The following is a 21,646-nucleotide window of genomic DNA, read 5'->3' on the forward strand; positions in this document are numbered from 1 at the left end:
AAAAAAAAAAAAAAAAAAAAAAAAAAAACCAAATTCATCTCTATTTATGTTTTTTACATAAAAGAATTAAAGGAATGGGGGAAATGAAATGATGTTCTGTGATGGAAGTCTTTACTAGGTGCTATACTGGAATAATCTGTCTTTAGTGTCTCACACATCATGTATATGAGACATACCTTGTTGTGTAAAAATATTACCATACCAGATTATCAGGACCATGTCTTCAGAGTGCCAAAATAACCAGTGGGTCATTGTATTACTTTAAAGTTAGCAATATTTTAATTTTTTTAGCAAAATGTATCAAGTGGGCATTGTGTATATGGCACTTTTAAATTTTTTCTTAAGTTTAATGAGAACTATGCATAGAAATTATATGTAGTGAGGGTTTAGAGTTAAAAGATCTTGAGTAGTAGTCTTATCCCTCCATCTCTTTCCTCCACATTTACTTCTTTCATTCTTTAAACTGTTACTATATGTTGCTACTGTGTGCCAGACCTATGTAAGGCATTAAAATAGTAAAACAAATGATGCTAAATTAAGGTCAGTCTTTCCCCCACTTTCTAGTGCAAGGTTAGATTCAGTTAGATTAAATTTCTTCCTTCCTTCCTTCCTTCCTTCCTTCCTTCCTTCCTTCCTTCCTTCCTGGTAATGGGGACTGTACCAAAGGGGTGCTTTACCACTGAACTACATCCCAGTCCTTTATATATATTTTTTTATTTTGAGACAGAGTCCTGCTAAGTTGCTTTGGGGGAGTCTCGCTAAGTTGCTGAGGCTGGCTTTGAACTTTGCCACCAAGCCTGGCAAACTTCACAAGGGAGATACATATAAATTAGAAAATAATTATACAAACCAAGTGATATAATCCCAGTGACTTGGAAGGCTAAGGCAAGAGGATTGCAAGTTCTAGGCCAGCCTCAGCAATTTAGCAAGAACATGTTTTTGTTGTTGTTGTTGTTGTTTAAAAAAAAAGACTGGGGATTAAGCTCAGTGGTAAAACATTCCCCTGGGTTCAATCCCCATCTAATAATAATAATAATAATAATAATAATAATAATAATACACTGTAATAAGTGCTGTGATGGGAAGTCTTCACTAGGTGCTATACTGGAATAATCTGTCTTTAGTGAAACTCTGATCCTATCATTCTTACGTTCAGAATTCTTCACTTGCTACTCATTGCCCACAGAATAAAATTGAGACTCCTTAGTATGGTATTGCCTGCCCAACCTCATCTCCCCCAATATCTCTCGAGGACTTAAACTCCAGATTCCCCCTCCCTCTATGTCTGTGCATGCACAGCTTCCTCTTCTGGGAATGACTTTCAAGATTCTGTTTTCTGCTCAAGCTTATCCCTTCCATGAATCTTTTCTGAATTGTTTGGTAGGTATGGCTTAGAATCCAGGTCCATTTGTCAATTTATTCTGTCACAGTACAAGCTCTGTAACTTTGGATTGGTTCTTGTAGCCTAAGCCTAGTTCATAGGGCTGTTGTGATTATTAAGTGGAATAACACAAAGACTTCACATGTGACAAATACACACTCAATAAATATTAATGCCTTGCTAGATTACCCTTCATTCTTCCATCTACAGCATCTTGTGTGTCATACACTTATGATCTGGTATTAGTTCGCGGCCATATTCCCCTATTAGGTTGTATGGTCTTTGAGAGCAGGAACTATATATCTTTGTATATGTAGTTACAAGTCCTGACTTAATGGTTAGTGTTTCATAAACATTACTAAATTGCTGCAGGGCTATGGAGAAGGTGAGCCTGAGGTATTGAGGATAGCTCTTCTTGAGTTGCAGTTCATTCCAGAAAGTGTAGGTTGGGTGGGGAGACAGGTAATTACAGACATATGGAAAGGCAAGAACAAAGGCAGAGAACTGGAAAAAATGAAAAGAAGTTCATTACTGAACAAAAATTCTCAATTTGTAAGAATATATACCAAATGCCTATCATGCTCATATCTGAAACCAGACTCTTAAACCCATCTCCCCAGTTCCTCAACAGCATCTCCCATGGGGGACACAGCACCACCATTCAGCACTTGCTCCAACCAAAAGCTTCAGAGGCTTCCACGATCCTTCTTCTCTTTTTCTAATGACCCATATACAGTTTATTGGCTCCATTGTCAGGACATCTTCAAAGTCTAATCACTTCTCCCAGCTTCCAAATCTCCCATCCTAGTTAAAGCCTCTATAATCTTGTGCTTAGAATACTGCAAAAACCTCTGGATTAAAAATACTGAAGCGTCAATGAATCAGGGGTAGAAGAGATAGTGATATGAAGGTGAATTTTTTGATTTATAATTAGCAAAGACTTGCTGACAAACTGAGGTATTTAATGAGAGTGATGAGATATTTAGTGACGGACTTACGTACAGTGAGGTAAGGGAGCAGACTTTTAATTTTTGGCTTAGGTAACTGGGTAGGTAATAAAACTGTTAACTTGTTTATATTTATGAGAATCTCATAATACTAAAAGCTTAACTTTGTAATATTAGGATTACTTTTAGTAATGAGTTTTTCTGTAAATATTTGTTGACCTCTTTGTTCATAAGTGATGTTTCTAACTACGTGTTTTTGAATATTCTAAATAAAACCTAAAGTCTTAAGACAAAAAAAGCCTGAAAAATTTAAGAGCCTCTATGGTCTAGGTATTATATGGCCATGAGAATATTAGTTCAGACTCCAAAGGAAATTAATATTATAATAATCACTGTAAATAGACATAATATTTACCATATTACCAAGTATTACCATATTCTAGAAGCTATGCTACACATAATTTTATTAATTTCCAGAATAATCTTACAAAGAAAATACTATCATTATTCCATTTTAACAGTGAGTAATCTGAGACATAGGTAACTTGTCCAGGGACACGGAATGAGTAAATAAGATTTGTATTCAGAATTCCTGCTAACCCAAAAGTCCAAACCCAGTCTTTTAATGGCTTCTCTTTTTTCCATATTTTTAATTGGAATTATAACTGCATATTCTTACCTGCAGGCAGTGTTGCATATTCTTACCTGCACATGATAAAGCAACATAATTTGGTCAATATCATTCCCCAGTATTTCTCCTTTTCTTCCTCTATTCTTCCCCCTGGCCCTTTCCTCTATTCTTACTGGTCTCCCTTCTATTTTCATGATATCCCCCTCCACATTTCTTTCCTTTGTCTTCTCCACTTTTCACATATGAAAGAAAGCATACAACTCTTGACTCCAAAAGTCTTAGCTCTTAACTGGGATGCTAAATTTGCTGTAGCTCATCTCTGCAACAGTTATATTGTTCAAATCTAGAAAATGCCAATCTTACCATGTGAATCATACTGAATGATGCATTGTAATTTAAAAACAAAAGACAAAATCTAGAATTGTTTTGGCTAGGATCCCATTTGAAGGGGACATGATATAGTGGATATTTAGAACCAAAAAGAACAAACTTTAATGTTGGCTTTGCTGTTCTTTCATTCACTCGTTAATTTGTTGAATATTTTGTGCATGTCTTTGTGTCCAGATACTATTACAGGTAGTGGCCGGGGCCGGGGGTGGAGGATACAAAGACAAAAGAATACACAAACTTTAGTGTACATTTTCTAGGGTGTGATGTTGAACAAATTATTTAACTTCTCTGAGCTAATTTCCTCATTTTTAGGTAGGAACAACAAAACTTGATTTTTAGGATTATTATGAGGAATAAGCAGGGAAAATACAGGTAAAGCCCCAAGGATGGTGTTTAGCATTTTATGAATAATCACAATCAAAACATGTCAGTTTTCTTTTGCCTTCACTAATTCCCTGTGGGACCTAAAGGTACAGTTTCTTCACTTGTGAATTAATTATGGAATGCAAACTTGGAGCCCATACTAGGCTTTATGTTACTGGGACAAATTATATGTCTATGAAATGAAAGGAACTCCCCTTTGGTTTTTAACTTAGATTGTAGAAAACTTAATCAACTATAAACTCAGGGATTTAAGGTAGGGAAGGGGTGTTGGACAATGGCTTCCTCTGGGAGCTTATTATCTTATTGATAAGTGAGTCACAAACACAGAGAAAACTGAATCATAATATCCTCAACAACAGCTGTTACTGGGCCAAACAAGCAGTAAATACACTAATATTATATTATACATTATACATTAGTGTATTTATTGCTTGATACATAGAGCTGCACCTTACAAACTTAGAGTGAGAGAAGGCAGATGATTTCTCAAGTGAAAAATCACAGCTTTTACCCAAAGAAAGGAGAACAAATGCCGCAGTCTGGCTGGGCACAATCAGGAGCCACTTGTCAAAAGAAACTAACTTTATTTTTAGAACCACACACGCCAAACAAAACAGCCTCTCAGGAAAAATCCTCAGAGCCTCAACTGCCACCACCGGCTTTCCACAAGCCTCTCTCCACCTCCCACAATCCTCCTGCTCTTGAGGCCGATTGGCTGGGTCACGTGGGCGGAGCCAAAAAAAGTCCCCCAATGAGCAGCTCCCTGGTCTGAAAGGGCAGGGAAACAGTCCAATGAGCATCACCGCAGAGGAGCCAATCAGCTAGATGTTGCTGGGGCCGAGGAGCCAATCAGCTAGATGTTGCTGGGGCCGCTGTGAGCCAATCATCAGCCGGCAGCTGGAAGTTTGCTGGCAGCTGGAAGTTTGCTGGGGCCCCTTTGGCTGTGGCTCTCAACAAACAAATATTTGACCAGGCAGAGAGAGAGAGAGAGAGAGAGAGAGAGAGAGAGATTGAGATTCCTTTTTGGAAAAATAGAGTAATTGTAAAACTATGACTACCCATTAGGAATGAAGGTAGGAGGAGAAAAAGAGAAAGCAATTCAATTATGGATTGTACTCCTCTTTCTACCTCTAATATTTAGTGTTCATTTACCAATGAAATTTGCCTAGAAATGGAGCATGCTTTATGTTTCTAATTTGAAATCTGCATCCTCTACAATGACTAACTGCTCCTCCAACAAATATTTCATCTGTCGTTCTACGAAAGCCTGAGTAACTGGGTGTTTTTTTTTTTAGGTTTTATTTTTCATTTTTTGCTTTTCTTCTCGTCTCACATAAAATGTTATTGTTAATTCTACATGAAAGTGACATTAAATGCATATTTTTCACTAAATTAAAAGTACATTCTTTCTAACCATGAAAAATAATATATACTCATTCCCTCAGGATGAAGACAGTAGTTATATATAATATATATACATATATATATACATATGTGTGTGTGTGTGTATATATATATATATATATATAATTTATTTATTTCTAGGATAATTCCAAGTGATGAAAATAGTTCAACATAACAAATAAGTTTCATGATAAAGTATCTAAAGTATTTAAATATTTGATGGTGGGTCACTATGGAGCCAAGCATTTGACTGAATTATTCCAGTTTCAACCTGCTATCTGGCATTGGGTAGATTTTAAACCGAAAGCATCTTTAATGATCTTCTAGGAGTGTGTCCTCCGAGATATGCTTTCAGGGACCTCATCCAAGTCACTGAACCTTGTATTTCAGTTATTTCTTCTCCTGAAGAAACTAAAAGAAGACATAACTATTTCAAGAAACTATATGAGAACTATAATCAATAAAATTTAGAGTAAAAATTCTGGTCAACCATTTTTTTCTTTAGAATTGTGAAGCTATCTTCCATATACCTGACACTCAATTTTCCTTACTATTAACATTTTCCATTTCTTTGGTACATTTGTTATAATTAAGGAATCAATGTCAATACATTATTTTTAACTAAAGGTCATACCTTATTAGTTTTTACCTAATGTCCTTTTTCTGTTCCAGGATCCCATCCAATGTACCACATTATATTTGGCAATCACTTCTTTTTAGGCTCATCTTGGTCGAGATAGTTTCTTAGATTTCCCTCGGCTGACATTCGTGAGTTCTGAGGGAACAGTACTTAGTACAAAGCCTCGCAATTGGGATTTGTCTGATGTTTTTCTCATGACTAGACTGGAATTGTTTGGGGGAAGAATATTACAAAATTAAAATTCTGTCATACCATTTCAAGGGTACATACTCACTCTTATTTATGACTGCTCTTGCTGATATTGATCTCCACTGTAAAGTTTATTCTTTCCTCCTTTCCATACTTCACCTTTTGGAAGAAAGTTGCAATTCCTGATCATCACCTAAGGAGTGGGAAGTCATGCTCTGCCTCCTTGAAACCTGAGTGCCTGCATAAATTATTTAGAGTTCTCTTGATGGGACTTTTGCCTATTCTCCTATTTATTTATTTGGTACCAGGAATTGAACCCAAGGGTGCTTAACCACTGAGCCACATCCCCAGCTCTTTGAGAATATCTTTTATTTAGAAACAGGGTCTCACTAAGTTGCTGAGGCTGGCATTGAACTCACAATCCTCCTGCTTCTGCCTTCTGAGCTGCTGGGATTTCAGGCCTGCACCTGGCTATTCTCTCATTTAATTCTTCAATATTTATTTGTAATACTATGGACTCATGGATATTTATTATCTACTTTGGATTATAATTCAGTATGCCTTCCTTTTGTTCAAGTTGTTCCCGCTCTTGTCCTGGGAGGAACCATTAGCTGACTTTTCCATACCCTCAATAGTGGGTGAGAAGAGTTGAGTGCTTCGTAGATTTCTGGCACTACCAGATGCTTCAGGATCTTCTTCTATAATTCCAACCCCTAGAACCACCATTTCCCCCAAGAAGCCCTAGTCTTTTTCACTGTAGAATGTTGTTAAGAGCTAAGATATGTGTGATAGCCATGCTATTGTTAGTGAGGTTTCATTGTGGCCTCGAATCCTCTCAGGTGATGGAGCAAGGAAATAACGTATGTGCATACCAACTGGGTATATGAGCATATTTACAAATATTTCTTTATGCCCTTATATGTACCTATACTAAGTTAAACATGAGGCACTGCAGTGTCTCAGATTCTCATCTATTATCACATAGATTATTCTAGCCTCTTCTCATTAATTTCTGTAATCTGTTACTTGAACATTGAAAAGTCCGGCTCCTAGTGTCAGCCATTCATATACATAATTGTTCAGTTCCAGTCTACATGTGTAGCAGTGTCAGAATGATTAACTCATGCCTTGATGGGAAACAACTTTATCAACGATAGCACAAAGCCTACGTATGTTACTCAGTTTTTCATTAGTGTGACCAAAATACCTCACAAGAACAACTTAGAGGAGGAAAGATTTATTTTGGCTCACAGATTCTGAAGATTCAGTCCATGGTCAGCTGGCTCAAAGACAGAAATATCATGGTGGATGAAATCTTTTGGCTCATGAAGCACAAAAAGAGAAATAGAGAGAAGGGGCTTGGGAGATGATAAACTCTTCCAGGGCATGCTTCCAGTGACCTGCTTCCTCTGACTAGGTCCTGCATCCCAGAGTCTACTTTTTCTAAAAATGATCTATCAGTATAGTATCTCTTTTTCCATCCCTTTAGATTTAGCCTGGGGTCAGAACAGAAAAGAATTTTGCTGTAGTGTTAAAGAGGTTGATGTACAATGATAGTAAATGGCTTATACAAGGTAATGTGAACATTTGATAGTTTTATCTATTGAGTTTTAAAAATTGTGAATATTATTACAATTCCTCAGAATTTACAACTGAACTTCTTCTTAGAAGCAAGGTTGCCATTTTTTATTTCTGCCTCTAAAATGTGCACATACAAGCAAAGAATGTCCAGTCATTTGTGTTTATAACTTGGTAATGCTTCCAGATGTTCATTTTATACCAGGGACTCTGCTATTATTTTTGAAGATAGTCATATTTTGGTGTTTTGATTTTGATAAATTACAATATTTAAAGTCTTCAAAAATGTTTAAGTAACACATAAATACTTTGAAAGCATAATTATTATAAATGCTTGTAAGAACTAGATAAAAAGTGCCCTGGGGGAGGGGCAATACTGAGATCAGAGCTCTAGGTATTGGCGAATTTTTGGATGCTTCTTGAAGACCTGAAATGAATGTTTCAAGAGCCCTTTTATAAAATAAGCACCAGTTTTAGGATATACAAACCTAATTACCTAAGAGAATAAATTTAAAATTTCTATCATTGAACTATGAAATACTATTTTCTGTATGTATTCAATAAGTACTTTTCAAGGAGAATTAGAAAATGGGAATCAAAACCACATAAATGATATTTACTACATCCAGAATGGATTCTTAAGTCCATATGTACCATCATTGACCTCTCATTATGTGCTAGGTCATGTGCTGAGTGTTTTCTATATAGCCTTTCACTTGGGCCTTGTAATGGTCTGGCATTTATGAAATTTAAAACTTAGGGAATTTAGTTGGCACTTCAAAGTCCGTCTTGGGCCCTTTTCTTTTCCACTACAGGCATTCTTCCAGGAGAATTCTCTACTGGGACCCCAATTACTGTATGTTGATATATCCCAAGCCTGCATCTCAAGTCCCTACCCCTTCCTCTGCTTTTCTAGAGCCATGTGATCCTTTACCCACAAGAGGCTTCTGCTCAGTCCACAGGCTCCTCTAATATCAACATGGCCAGAAGGTCATTCTTTAATTTGCCCCCTGCCTTTTGCCCAGTGTATTCTCTTTCAATGAATGGAGATAACACCATCCATCTGTCACTCCATTTAGAAAGCAAGTACCACTTTTGATTTATTCCTCCTGTGACCCATCGTCTCTGACTAATCACTAATTTGTGTTGACTCTTTCCTAATCGATTAAAAATTTATCACTTCACTGTGTTTTCACTATCACCACCCTGGATATTTTCCTGGCATTCTGCAATGTTCTCTTCCCAGTTCTACTTACGGCATGCCTCTGCACTCCATCACTTACTACAACCCCACAAAGCCCCACAAAGCCCTCTTGGGGTAAATTCAAAGTTCTTTACCATGATTGGTATAGTTTCTTATGATGTTGCCTCTCTGTATCTAACTATTCTGACTTTTCATTCCTTCCAAAGTCATATACTCTTTGACCAAGTATACTGGTTTTTCTTTTCAATTTCTGAGCCATATCCTTTCTTGCTTTCTTGATTTATTTTTTATTTTTTTGCATTTCTTCTGCCTGGAATATCCTTTCACTTTAAAGATCTTCCTTCACTAACCCTTATTTTTCATTTGTATCTCAACAGAAATGTCACTTCTTCTGAGAAAACTTCCCTATGCCCTTATATCTGAGGAGATTACAAAATGTTCTCATATCACCCTACAGCCACTAGGATTGTCTTTATCATACTATGCCTGCTATTCATTTGCTGTTTTCCCCATCACAATGATAAGATCTGTAACTGTGTGTCTACTGCATTCTTAGCACAAAACAGTGTTTGGCACGTAGTAGGATCTTGATGAATATTTGATGAAGGAATGGATGAAGGCGTTCTACTAGTAAATGGCAAATTCATGTCTAACCCTCAAGATTTGCTTTCCTTTAAGACACTGTTCTAGCAACTGCCTTCTAATGCCTCCATCCCAGAAAATTAATGGAATTGGGACTATAAGGCCAGAATAATTCAAAAAGAAAACATAGAGGGGCCAACTATGCTCGGGACAAACTCAGACAAAGCATGCAGTTCTAAAAGTAAAATGTTGAAAAACCTGTGCCATTACTGATAAGTTAAGATTTCTCACCACAGGAAGTCAGAACTCATAAAACTCAACTCCTCTGTGAACCACACTTGTACAAACCTAGGTTTTACTGTGTTGTTCCATTTCAAAAGCAATATCCACAGGAAAACTGAAGTTGAAATAAAATATTTTAATAAAAATTATAATTGTTTTATTAATACAGACTCATACTACAAGGAGTTTTCCTCTCACTTTCTGCTGAAAAAAAAAATGTAATACTTTTGTTTACCACTAAGTACTAGTCTAAGATTGTTCAAAAGTAACTCTTTGCAATTTCTTGTTTTAAAATGTGGCAGCCTGAAGGGAAGACTTTCAGGAGTCCTGCATGTGGTAAAAATAGGCTTTTAAAGCGTACTTTCTATCCTACAAGCCAAGGCTGTAATTCAATGCCTCCCTTTTCTTTTTATATATTTTTTTCCAGTAAGAGGTTTTTTTTTTTTTTTCTTTTTCAATCAGAGAACTTGCTATTCAATGCTTTGACTTGATGATTTGTGCCTTACTTAAAGTCACTTACCTATTCCAGTCATAAAGCAGGCTTACAGAGGCCAGACTCATGTCCAGGATGCACAGACATCCAGAGCTCTGCTGTGTCCTTGTGCAGTCACCTGAGAATATTACATGTTCACCAAAGAAAACATACTCCAACATCAATAAGTAGGTATTACATTAATACACACCACAGGGGTGGAGCCGAAAATAGTGTATTGATTTCTGGTTTTTTTTTCTTCCGTTTTTAAAAAATAGTAGATGGACAATCCTTTAAGAAAGGTACATGTTCTTTGACATGTACCTACATCTAGTTTATACCCAATTCTCCAACCTGGCAAGGTTTTTCATTAAAGTAAGCAGATGCCCAGTAGAAATACTGCATTAATACCGTGATATAAAACAGGTTACATGGGGTAAAATTTAAATAGCCATAGGAAGCATGAAACTATGATAACTCATTTAGAAACAGAAGCACAAGGCTGAGGCAGGAGGATCGCAAGTTTGAAGTCAGTCTGAGAAATTTAGTGAGACCCTGTCTGAAAAAGAAAACAAAACAACAAACAAAACCAGCTGGGGATATAGCTCAGTCAAGCATCCCTGGGTTCAATCCCCAGGACTGAAGATAAATAAATAAAAAGAGAAACACAAATTAGATGATTGATGATCCCAGTGGATTAAACTTCATTTTGTACTGGTTTGGTATGGTGTTTGAACAGCTGAGAAAGCCTGGTCCAGGCAATCACTGGGGTCAGGAACTCATTCTGTACTAGATCCAGCTTTGGATTTTTACCACCTTAATGGCCATGTTTTCCCAGTTACCCATTAGCAAGAATTAGCCACAAAATTAGTATATTGTGCTTTTAAAGTTAAAAAGCAAAATGAAGTGCCATTTTTAAATTCTTGGGGGGTTTTATATATTGCAACTGAGGTTTTTGAAAATATTTCAGCCTTTAAGCCCTCCCCCTCCACACACACACACACACACACACACAAAAGCAATTCAGTGATTAGGTCTATTATATCCTTGATAGTAATGCCTTTCAAGTGTTAGTGTAGAACCAACTCGCACAAGATGTTCAAAATTTGTATTTTGTATTTCTTGTCTGCCCCCATCTCTGTGTTCTCTGAGACTGATTATCTAGTAGGGCCCAGGAACCTGCATATTAACACTACTCTAGACAATCTGTGAGCCAGCTTTCAAGAAAAAAAAAATGCTTTAAATGTATCTTAGAGAGCTAATCATTTTCAATTTTACTTTCTCCTATACAAAGACAAATGCTATTTTGTTCAGAATAGTGTTGTTGGTGGGACCATACTGTAGGAGTTTTGTGGCCCTGGGCAAATTCCTTCCTCCTTAAACCTCAGTTCCCTCATTGTAAATAGAAAGGCTTTTTCTATCACTTACAGTCATTCTGCAATTTATCTGAGAAAACTGACAAATTACCTCCTGCACAGAGAAAGGGCTGCTTTTCTCTCTCTTCATACTCAATCTCTTGATTTGCTGTGTCTGTATCTTTACAAATATTTTGCTTATCATTAATGCATTTCTTGCTTATTACAGCTTTTGTTCACTTAGGTGCAAATGCTACTAAAGCCCCTCCTGAGCCTAGATGAAAACAATCTATTACCTAAACCCCCATACATTGAAAGTGCCTCTTAGAGCATTTGCTGTTTTCTACTGTATAAAATACTTAGAGTTGTATTTGCATATCCTACCTATTAGGTTCTCTGACTGTATTTCATTTTTGTTAACCACAAAATTTGTTTTGCTTTAAAAGTACCAACTGGTTTAAAGTATTTAAGAAAGGGCATTATTTGTTAATTGTAGCAATAACTGTCATATCCACATGCAAGTATCTATTCAATCAATATTTATTTAATTAATATCTAGTATGTGTATCCTGGAGTCTGCTAGGTGCTGAATATGCTTTGTACTATGAAGGCAAAACATACAAATAATTGACTCTGTGTTAGGCTCTTTATTTTGTCATGTGGATATCCTTTTTGTATGGACAGGTAAATGCTTTGTTAAATCTAAATGTCCATCATGGGAATAAATGAATCAAAAGTACTCAAAATCATATGGACTATTATTTCATTAGAACCAATAGTCTGCATGCTATGTACTATAAAAAAGTACTCAGTTTTCTTTTTAACGCCTTGAATTTTTCTTTTTTCTTTTGTTTGGTGGTGTGGGGGGAATACGTGTGTGTTATCCACATGAATAAACATGCACAAGCATTTTGCCAAGTTTTAAACATCAAAGATAGAACAATGTAAAACTGAAATGATTTGCTTCTCTTCTGTTTGTTCTTATCATTTCAGATGATGGAAAATTATCCTTTGAAGAATTCAAAGCATATTTTGCAGATGGTGTTCTCAGTGGAGAAGAATTACATGAACTCTTCCATACCATTGATACACACAACACTAAGTAAGGAGTTTTCTAATCACTGGATTCTATAAATGAGGTAGAGAAATAGTTCTTCATGAAGGAATGAGGGAGAAAAGTACATTTTATGATGCTTACTTATGTTTAATTCCAAGATACCTTGTTTTTAAAATATGAAAATTTCTGAAAAACTCAGTGATCTTTAGAGAGCTCTCCCAAGTAGTTTTAGATCAGTTCCTTTTTGTAAAATATAAAACAAAGTAGACATGATAAGCAATTCTTATTCTATCATTAATAAGCAAAGAGAATTTTGCCTTATCACGTTGTCTTCATCTCAATTTTCTTTGTAAAAATTGTCCTCAGGCCATTTTTATATTAGTGTATTAAAATGGAAGAAATTGTAGCAGTCATCTGGTCAATTCAAGTCTGCTGAATTTAAAATCACTGTTACCTGATAGATTCAGGTAATGAAAGACACAGGATTATCTCTGCATAGTTGATACATACAGTAATCTGTACCTTGTATTTATTTTACCTATATAGATTTATTTTTGCATTAGCATAGCATTTATGAAAGTTGTATCTATAGTCTTGCTGTGCTTAAAAATATAAAATAATAAGAACTTAAGGATATAGAACAATAAAAAAATGTGCTGCTTGTTTTGGGTAATTGAACCAAATCACATTATTTGTGACAGTTGAGATTATACAATTCTGATGTGAAAAAGCACCATTTCAGTCTTGCCTTGAGTGCCGTCAGTGTGTCTACTGCTTGAATAATCACCATCTCGCTTTAGGCAGTGTTAAGGCGGTTCCAGGCAGTGAGCCAGTATGCTAGGAAAATGCTTTTGGGTTTTTGTCTATGAACAGACATTTTCTTAAGGCAAACTATTAAGAAAAATTAAAAGATACAATTCACTTTACTCAAGCAGCTGAATATTAGTAAAACAACCAGTTTGCAAGTTCTTGAATTCAGTGGGGTTTTCAGTTCACTTGGAAATGGCTTAAGTATTTTGTTGTCAGAAATAGTACTAATGGGTAACTGAATCAGAAGTTCCAGTCTGTTCAACACTCTAGCGCATCAAACGTCTAGTAGGCATTGGTGATACAATATGGAGCCAGCTTATAGTTCAGTGGGGAAATAGACTCACTAACTGATCATTTCAATATAATATCTGTATTTGAGGTATGCATGGGATTACAAAGAACATAATGTTAGCCCAGTTTTGGGCTCAGGGAATATTCATTAGAGCTGAGTCATTGTGGAAGAGTAAAGATTGCTTAGGTTAAGAAGAGCAGGGAGAGTGGGACAGAAGAGGGAAAAAAACATAAAATGAGTAGGAGCAACACATATGCTCTTACTGCTAATGTGTCAACCATAAGGCTAAGAGTGAAAGGAGACAAATCTGGAGAGTAAAGAATGGGGTGCTCAAGAAGAAATTTGCACTTTGAGATCAAAAAAAGTGCTTCAACTGTATCCTGTTGGCCAGGGGAAGCTATTGAAGAACTTGAGTTAGGGGGTGACATTGTTGAAGACAATTATGGTTCTACTGAAGGATAGGCTCAAAGGGGGAGAGATGGAGGAACACAAGATGATTTTAGTTGAATCCTTAAATTGCTACTGAGAGAGAATTTTCAGAATTCTCTGAAAAGGGAAGCCCTGCTGTATCATTCTGAGAAATAATACTTGAGAAAAAACAAAACAAAAACAGAGCAGAGGCTCCCTTTGAGGTTCAGTTACTGGAAGATGTGATGCTAATACTCCATCAAGGATGCTGATTATCTCTTCCTTGTCATATGTATTATGGAAATTTTAATTTGGGTTGGGAACATTGGGTTTGGAATATTTATTGAGAGTCATGGTTTCAGAGTTTGCTATCATGAAGATTTTTCAATACATATTTACTAATGTTAATGAAAATTAAAGCATTCAATAGATCTTGTTGGCCTGGTTTTGCTATTTCATTTACATATTTATTAGATTGGAACTTGGTATAGCTTTAGGATTACTAAGTGCTAAGAAAGCACATACAATGATTCATACCATAGTCTCAAGGAATAATAATTACTACTAGTTACTCCCATATGCATTAGTAACAATAGTGTGTGCTTTCTGATGTAAGGATGTTCAATTTAATTTGGAGCTTAAGTATATTAGTTGGAGACTTCTGAATTATATTCATGAAATTCCTTTTACAAAAAAAAAGAGGGGGAGTGTCAGTGCCAGTGTTTGATCTTTTTAAAAAGATTAATTCAAACTTTGGCACAGAAATTTCAGAGCTTTATTTTAAGCAACTGATAACTTTTATCTTTGCATGATCTAAGTTTTAATTATTTTAGTGATTTAGTATATATATAACAATTATTTTTCCTTTTTCCCTTTCCATACACCTAAGAAAGTATGCACTTATCAGACCTGGTGGTGCATGCCTGTAATCCTCAGGAGGATAACATAGGAGGACCACAGGTTTGAGGCCAACTTCAGCAATTTACGGATACTTTGTCTCAAAATGAAAAATAAAAAGGACTGGGCATGTTGTTTAGTGGTAATGTGCTCCTAATTTCAATCCCCAGTACCAAAAACAAAAGAAAGAAAAAAGTATGCTCTCAAATCTAACCACTGCTTAATATCCCTAGCCACTCTAATTTATCAGGAGCCCAGTCTGGCCTGAAAGAGCCAATAGGCCGGATGGAACCAACCAGATTCATTGTCTTACCTTGTTCCTTTGGACCCAGAGAGTCACAGTCCATGAACACCTGTCATAAAACCCCATGGCTGCCTGGTTCCTGCCCCTCTTGATGTCTAGTGATTTAACTTCACCTTGGAACCCATTAATATATTATCTGCTTTATACACTGTTTTCCCGAGCTTCTCCAAGGAAGATTCTGTCCCTTGCAAAAGTATGTTTTAAGACAGTACTACCTCAGCTCACTCCTGGCATCTGTGGAAATTCAAATCCCTTTGCTACAAACGCTATATTTGCTGTGTACAAAAAGTAACATATTCACTTTGAAAATATTTGGAAAGAAAAAAGGAAAATCTGCTATATAATTTTCCCCCTTTTGTCTCATGAAGAATATTCTTAAAATATTATTCTTGATTCTGAGAAGCAAATATTGTTCAAAAAGTGTAATTATAATCAGTATCTATAATGCAGTAAAATGAACATATTTTAAATATTAAAACTAGGTAAATTATTTCTTGTAAAAGTACATTTATAACAAAAAAACTACCAGGTAAGCCTTTCAAGAAGTCATTTCTTACAGGTAGCTTTTTTTTTTGATTTCTTTCTTTCTTTTTTTTAGTACTAGGGATTGAACCTAGGAACTTTTTACCACTAAGGGACACCCCCCCGTAGGCCTTTTTTTTTTTAACATTTTTTACTTGTCAATGGACCTGTAGTTTATTTATTTATATGTGGTGCTGAGGATCAAACCCAGTGCCTCACACATGTTAGGCAAGTGCTCTACCACTGAGCCACAACCACAGCCCTCCTCCACCCCCTCCCCAGTCCTTTTATATTTTGAGACAGAGTGTTGTTAAATTGTTGATGCTGGCCTCTTACTTGCCTGCCCTGCCTCAGCCTCCTAAATTGCTGGGATTAAAGACTTGGGCCACCTTTCCTGGTTTAGCTTTTAAATGGATAAGCATAGGGTGATGTAGTGATTAAAAAAACAAGTTTAAAAAAAAATATATATATATATATATATATACTGTCTTCACCATCACACACATGTGGATGACAGTCTTAATTTCCAAATGTAACTCTACTGTTTTTTCCCCTTTCATTTTATTCATTCATTTCAGTTCTGTGTCCTTTCATCTGAAAATTGCTATTGTCATTAGAGAAATTATTTTAAGAAGACTTCATTGCATTTTTAATTTTCTATGCCCTGGAGCCACTTGTCTCGTTTCCAGTACATCTCCTTTCATGAATAGAAGTAAACCAAAACCAACAGAAAAACAAACCTGAATGCATACAACCTCATAAAAACATATACATTTGAAACTATGCAACGATTTCTGCATGTGACTATTACCAAGGTTGAGATTATTTCTGGTTTGAATCAGAGGATGTTTTTAGTGTGTTTTAAAACCAAACTTCTGACCACCATCTGTGCAGGTTGAGAGTGTGCCCAGTGAGCTGTAGTCACCATCCAGCCTGCGCCAGCACAAACTTGTGGTCGGCACTTGGGATAATCTCACTCTAAAAAGAATTCCAGGAACCATCCTACTTGCTGGGTGCTTGTTTTGGTCAGCTTTTTTCCCTGCTGTGACTAAAAGAACTGACCAGAGCAATTGTAGAGGAAGAAGAGTTTATTTGGAGGCTTATGATTTCAGAGGTCTCAGTCCATAGATGGCCTGCTCCATTCCTCACGGCTCAAAGTGAGGCAGAACATGATGGTGGCTGAGTGTGGCAGAGGGAAGCAGCTCACATAAAGATCAGAAAGCAGAGAAAGACTTCACTCCCCAGATATAAAATATATACCCCAAAACCATGCCCCCAATCTTCTACCTCCTCCAGACACACCCACCTGTCTTCAATTACCACTCAATTAGTCCCATCAGGTGATTAATTTACTGACTGGGTTAAGGGTCTCACAACCCAATCCTTTCCCCTATGAACCCTCTCACATTGTCTCACACATGAACTTTTGTGGGACACCTCATGTCCAAACCATAACAATGCTCCTAGTATAGTGAATATTTTCCCAGAAATTATGTTCCTAATCTTTATAGTCTGAAGATTTTATTGAGAGCAGAGACCATAGAAGTGAAAAGAACCCCCAGGGAAAGGAGGAGAAATATGAAGGCATCAGAAGCTCAACTTTCCATAACTTTTTAAAATTATCATTTTAAATTGATAGGTCTTTTCCTTTCTATGTGGACATTTGAAATATTTCACTGAGATTTTTCTCACATAGAGTGAGTGTGGAACAAAGGACTAGTTTATTTCTGTAGAAGATACTTGGAGTATGTGATGTGGCAAAGAAAACCAAAGGTTACCTTATAAGTTTCTGTTAACAGGGAAAAAAATTGTTGAAAACTTTAACTTACTAAAACACAAAGGAAATGCATGCCATCTTCATATTTCACAGTATTCTGAAAGACGTCATGTCCACCTTACCCTAAGTTATATAATTTCAGAGATTTTTATTGAGTTTCTTCTTACCTGTTTTATTTCTAGTATAAATATGTCTAACTTTTTCTTTTCTTAAAAAAACGAAGACATAAATTGGTGTGAATATACTTTGTATACAACCAGAGATATAAAAAATTGTGCTCTATGTGTGTAATAAGAATTGTAATGCATTCTGCTGTTATATATAAATAAAAAATATTAATTAAAAAAAGACCCACCAGTTAAAAACAAATCAACCAAAAATAAGTTGAAGGGATAAGAAGGCAGAATTATTTGTTTTAAAGGGGCAAATATATTCTTAATGCACCAAACACCAGATTGAAATTCTGAAGTTGTTTGTCCTCAAAAGCCTTGTTTATCATGGCAGTTAAAATAGTTTTTGTTAGTAATGTATGTTTGTATGTATACAATTAAGTGTGTGCACATATATGTATGCATATACATATTAACATACACATAAACATTGTATGCACAATACATCACATGCATAAATGACTCACATATAATATCCATGTCTAAATTATTTCTTCTTGAACCTGATTCCTCTAGTGTAGGACCTATATATTTCTCCGGCAAGAGACTACATTTTAATATATCATTAAAATTCAGATATGTCAAGTATTAAATATTTTTTCACCCAATCCAATAATAAATCATCACCAGACACAGAAAAAAAAAATCTTTTTTAAGTTAAGCTTATCACAGCCCATCCAGCTCCATTAAAGGCTTTTAAACACAAGTTTTTCTCAACTTTGTAAACTACTGTTCAGAAAAGAATACTTAGAGTTTTTAATATTTATGTTAGGAAAATAAAATAATACTAGCAAAAACAACACTTACAGTTTGGTAGCTTAAAAATTGAGGACACCACACTAGTGAGAAAGCAAGAATAAAGAGAAGGAAAGTCACTGGGGCCAAGAGGAAGCTTCCATCACTCATAGAAAGCACTTTCCTTTGTCAAAAAATCCAGTTTATCTGCATTTGGCAGTCAGAGAAAACATGAAGCACTTAGCATAAATCCTTGTGATGCTAATCATAGTAGAGGGAAAGGAGAAAGATCCCCTTGAGACCAAAAGCAATTCTCCCAGTATACAGTACTTTGGAGTTCCAGATTGTCAGGCTAGACCAAATGGTAGACCAGATGGAAGCTTTGCTCCTGGGTCAGAGGCTGAATCTCCAGAAGAATGTCCCAGGGCCCTAAGATGGGGGGCTGTAAGTAGGGACATATGACTAATGCATTTGGATCAAGTGTTCTTTATTCTAAACTAAAATAACTTTTTGGGTGCTGAGCCCTGGGATTTTAACCCAGTGCTTGTTAAATTCTGGAAGTACACTGTAGTGACAAAAATATCACCACCTACTAAAAAGAGCTAGCCCTAGAAGTTTAAAGAACTATTTGCTAAACTAAACTGAAAAGTTCCTAAATTTCCACTTAGTTCTGCTCCTTAGTGCTATTCAGAATACAAATGTTTTGTGACAAATGTTTCTAATATTCAAGGACAGTTTTCATGCACCAATGATGAGATAAAGTCCCATAATAATTGGAGGGTAATTATATCCAAGGATTTGTTTCAGATGGGAGAGTTCTGTTCCTTCTGAAACATAAAAGGCTACCCATCCTGTATTTGTTCATGACTGCTAAATCCCAAAGTTTGATGAGTTGGTTGATGAAGTCATTTTCTCCCTTGAGATACTCATCACACTGCTGAAATAGACATATTTTGTGACCAGCAGGGATAGAAAGCAGAGTCATTACTCATGAAATAGGCAGCAGGTTAGTCTGAAGGGCATGCCATACAGCCTGCATGTCAATTCCAACAGTGGACGAGAGAGCTCTCACTGTTAGCATAGCCTGTAATGTCTTCAACCAGATCTGAAGACTTAGCAGCTCAAAGACTGAAATGCCTGGAGCATAGAGCAGGTACGATCCTGGGTGCTAGCTAAGTGGGTATGGTGTGACCAAAAAGTGCACAAGCAAAATAGCAGAAAAGAGAGGGAAGGTGGTGTGGCTCTGTGTCAGGAGAACAAATTGAACAGCAAGTCCTGAATACATCCAGTCAAAATGGAGTAGACAGCCTGGGGGTGCCAGGGCTAAGTTTAGTAGTGCAGACCTATCTGAGAAGCTCTGACAGAAGAGTTCCCCAGGTGCTCACCCAAGACCCAGACTGGCCCTTGGGAACTAGAAGAGATCATAGTGTCCAGACAGAATATTTCTTCCTATCCATGTTCAAAGCTCAGTTGCAGCAACTGGACACGGGACTGATCTCTATCCAGACTTTAAGTAGCCTTTTTGGAATAAGCAGATTAAGGCCAGTGGACATATGCTTTTTTCAAGACAGAAATGTGATTTTCAGAATGCTCTACGTGTAAAATGAGGGATGGATGGAGTCAGAGAGGCTATAAAGCTGCAGAGGGAGGGAATAACATTCTTTTAAGATTTTTCCTCCAATTCTCCTAGGAGAATAGGCCTCACTCACTTGGCAGAAGGGCAAATGCTATGGTAGTAGGCAGGACTTTATTGGTCATTAGTGACAGAAACATAGGCTACCCTGACTTAATGAAGTTATTAACCAACTCATGTGACAGCAAATTCCAGAGATAGGATTCAGGTTTGTGGGAACTAGTCACTCATATGGCAGCACTAGGAGTGGGTTCTCTGTCATCTCTCACTTTTTTTTTCTCGGTTGGCTATACTCTTGAAAAGACCCTCTCATGGAGAGCTCAAGATGGTTAAGAGAAACTCAAAGTTGATATTGTTACTTCCAGATTTGGCGAATTCGGAGAGATTGCCTTTCTTTCCCAACAGACCCAGCAAAATTGTGATCTTAAATTGCATTAGCTTGCCTTGATCTTATGCACATCCCCCAATAAATCAGTTTTCAGGAAATATAATATGAAATGGAACCAGGATTCTATTTCAGAATAAAGGAGAATAGATTCCGGGCAGGCCAAACTTGAGTCTCCTATAGATCAAAGATGGCTTACTCAGCCTCAAAGACTTCTTTTTATTATCCCATACTTTAGAAAAAGGTATTCCACCGACCCAAGAGGACAAGAGGCTTGGGTGGAGTTTGATGTCTAGAGAGTTCAGGAAAATCAGAAGTTAGTGTAATGGAAAGGATGGGAATCTGGGGGCACTGATGACACTGAGCTACCTAGGATTCCAGTGCCTTATACCCACACCCTTCAAGGCCATCAGATCTGATGGTGTCTATTCCATTTGGCCATTAGAACTAACCTTTGGTCAGAGATTTCCTGATTATTCACTCATAGATGTATTTTCATTTCAGTACTTACCTAAGCCCATTTACTTGCTTGGAGCATCTTTTTCTCTACTTCACAGAGATGCGGAGGGGGGAAAAAAACTCAAAAAAAAAACCAAAAAGCCTATTTTCTTAGAGATACTTTTGAAACTCTTCTTTCCCATGAAGGAATTTCATTGGCGCTATCGCCATTTTTTCCTAGATCAAGTGTGGATTGGGGCAGAGGATTCCTCCCTAGAGGAAGAGTATGAAATCAACAAACATAATTTTACTTTATAATTAAGAAGATTAGCATAGTTTGGAACATTTATAAGGGAGAGAAGTTTAAAGAGTTTTTTTTTTCCAAGTGACATGAAAATGGTTTATCCTTCGTTATAATTTCAGAAATAAATTGGTTCCAATTTTCTTTGACAAATGATGGTTGTGGAGCCAAATTTTGTGTGTAATTTCTAAAAAATATTTAATTTCTAAAGGAAATATGCAATTTCTAGTTGAATAGGGAAGTGCATTTATTGAATGACGATGTGCCAGGCACTTACTAACATCATTTTATTTAATCTTTACAAAAACCAAAACCAAATAAGAAGGTGTTATTATTCACAGCCTGTACACAGTTAAGCACTCTAATACGGAAAGTTAAATAACTTGCCTGAAGTTACTCAACTAGTATGTGTAAAGGACTGGGATTGTTGCCAGGTCGGCCTGAAAGCAAAACTTAAACTCTTTCTATTGTTAACGCC

At 36.5% G+C, this 21,646-nt stretch overlaps 1 protein-coding gene across 1 annotated transcript in view; it reads left to right on the forward strand.

The window, feature by feature from the left end:
* The window catches only part of Necab1 (N-terminal EF-hand calcium binding protein 1), a 146,588-nt gene that overhangs the window by 14,684 nt on the left and 110,258 nt on the right, over positions 1 to 21,646 (forward strand). The window contains exon 3 of the mRNA XM_015485766.2: positions 12,433 to 12,541. Coding sequence (XP_015341252.1) covers positions 12,433 to 12,541 — 109 coding nt within the window. The remainder of the gene's footprint in view (positions 1 to 12,432; positions 12,542 to 21,646) is intronic.

This window comes from Marmota marmota, unplaced genomic scaffold (assembly GCF_001458135.2).
Source record: "Marmota marmota marmota unplaced genomic scaffold, marMar, whole genome shotgun sequence".
Taxonomy (NCBI): Eukaryota; Metazoa; Chordata; class Mammalia; order Rodentia; family Sciuridae; genus Marmota; species Marmota marmota.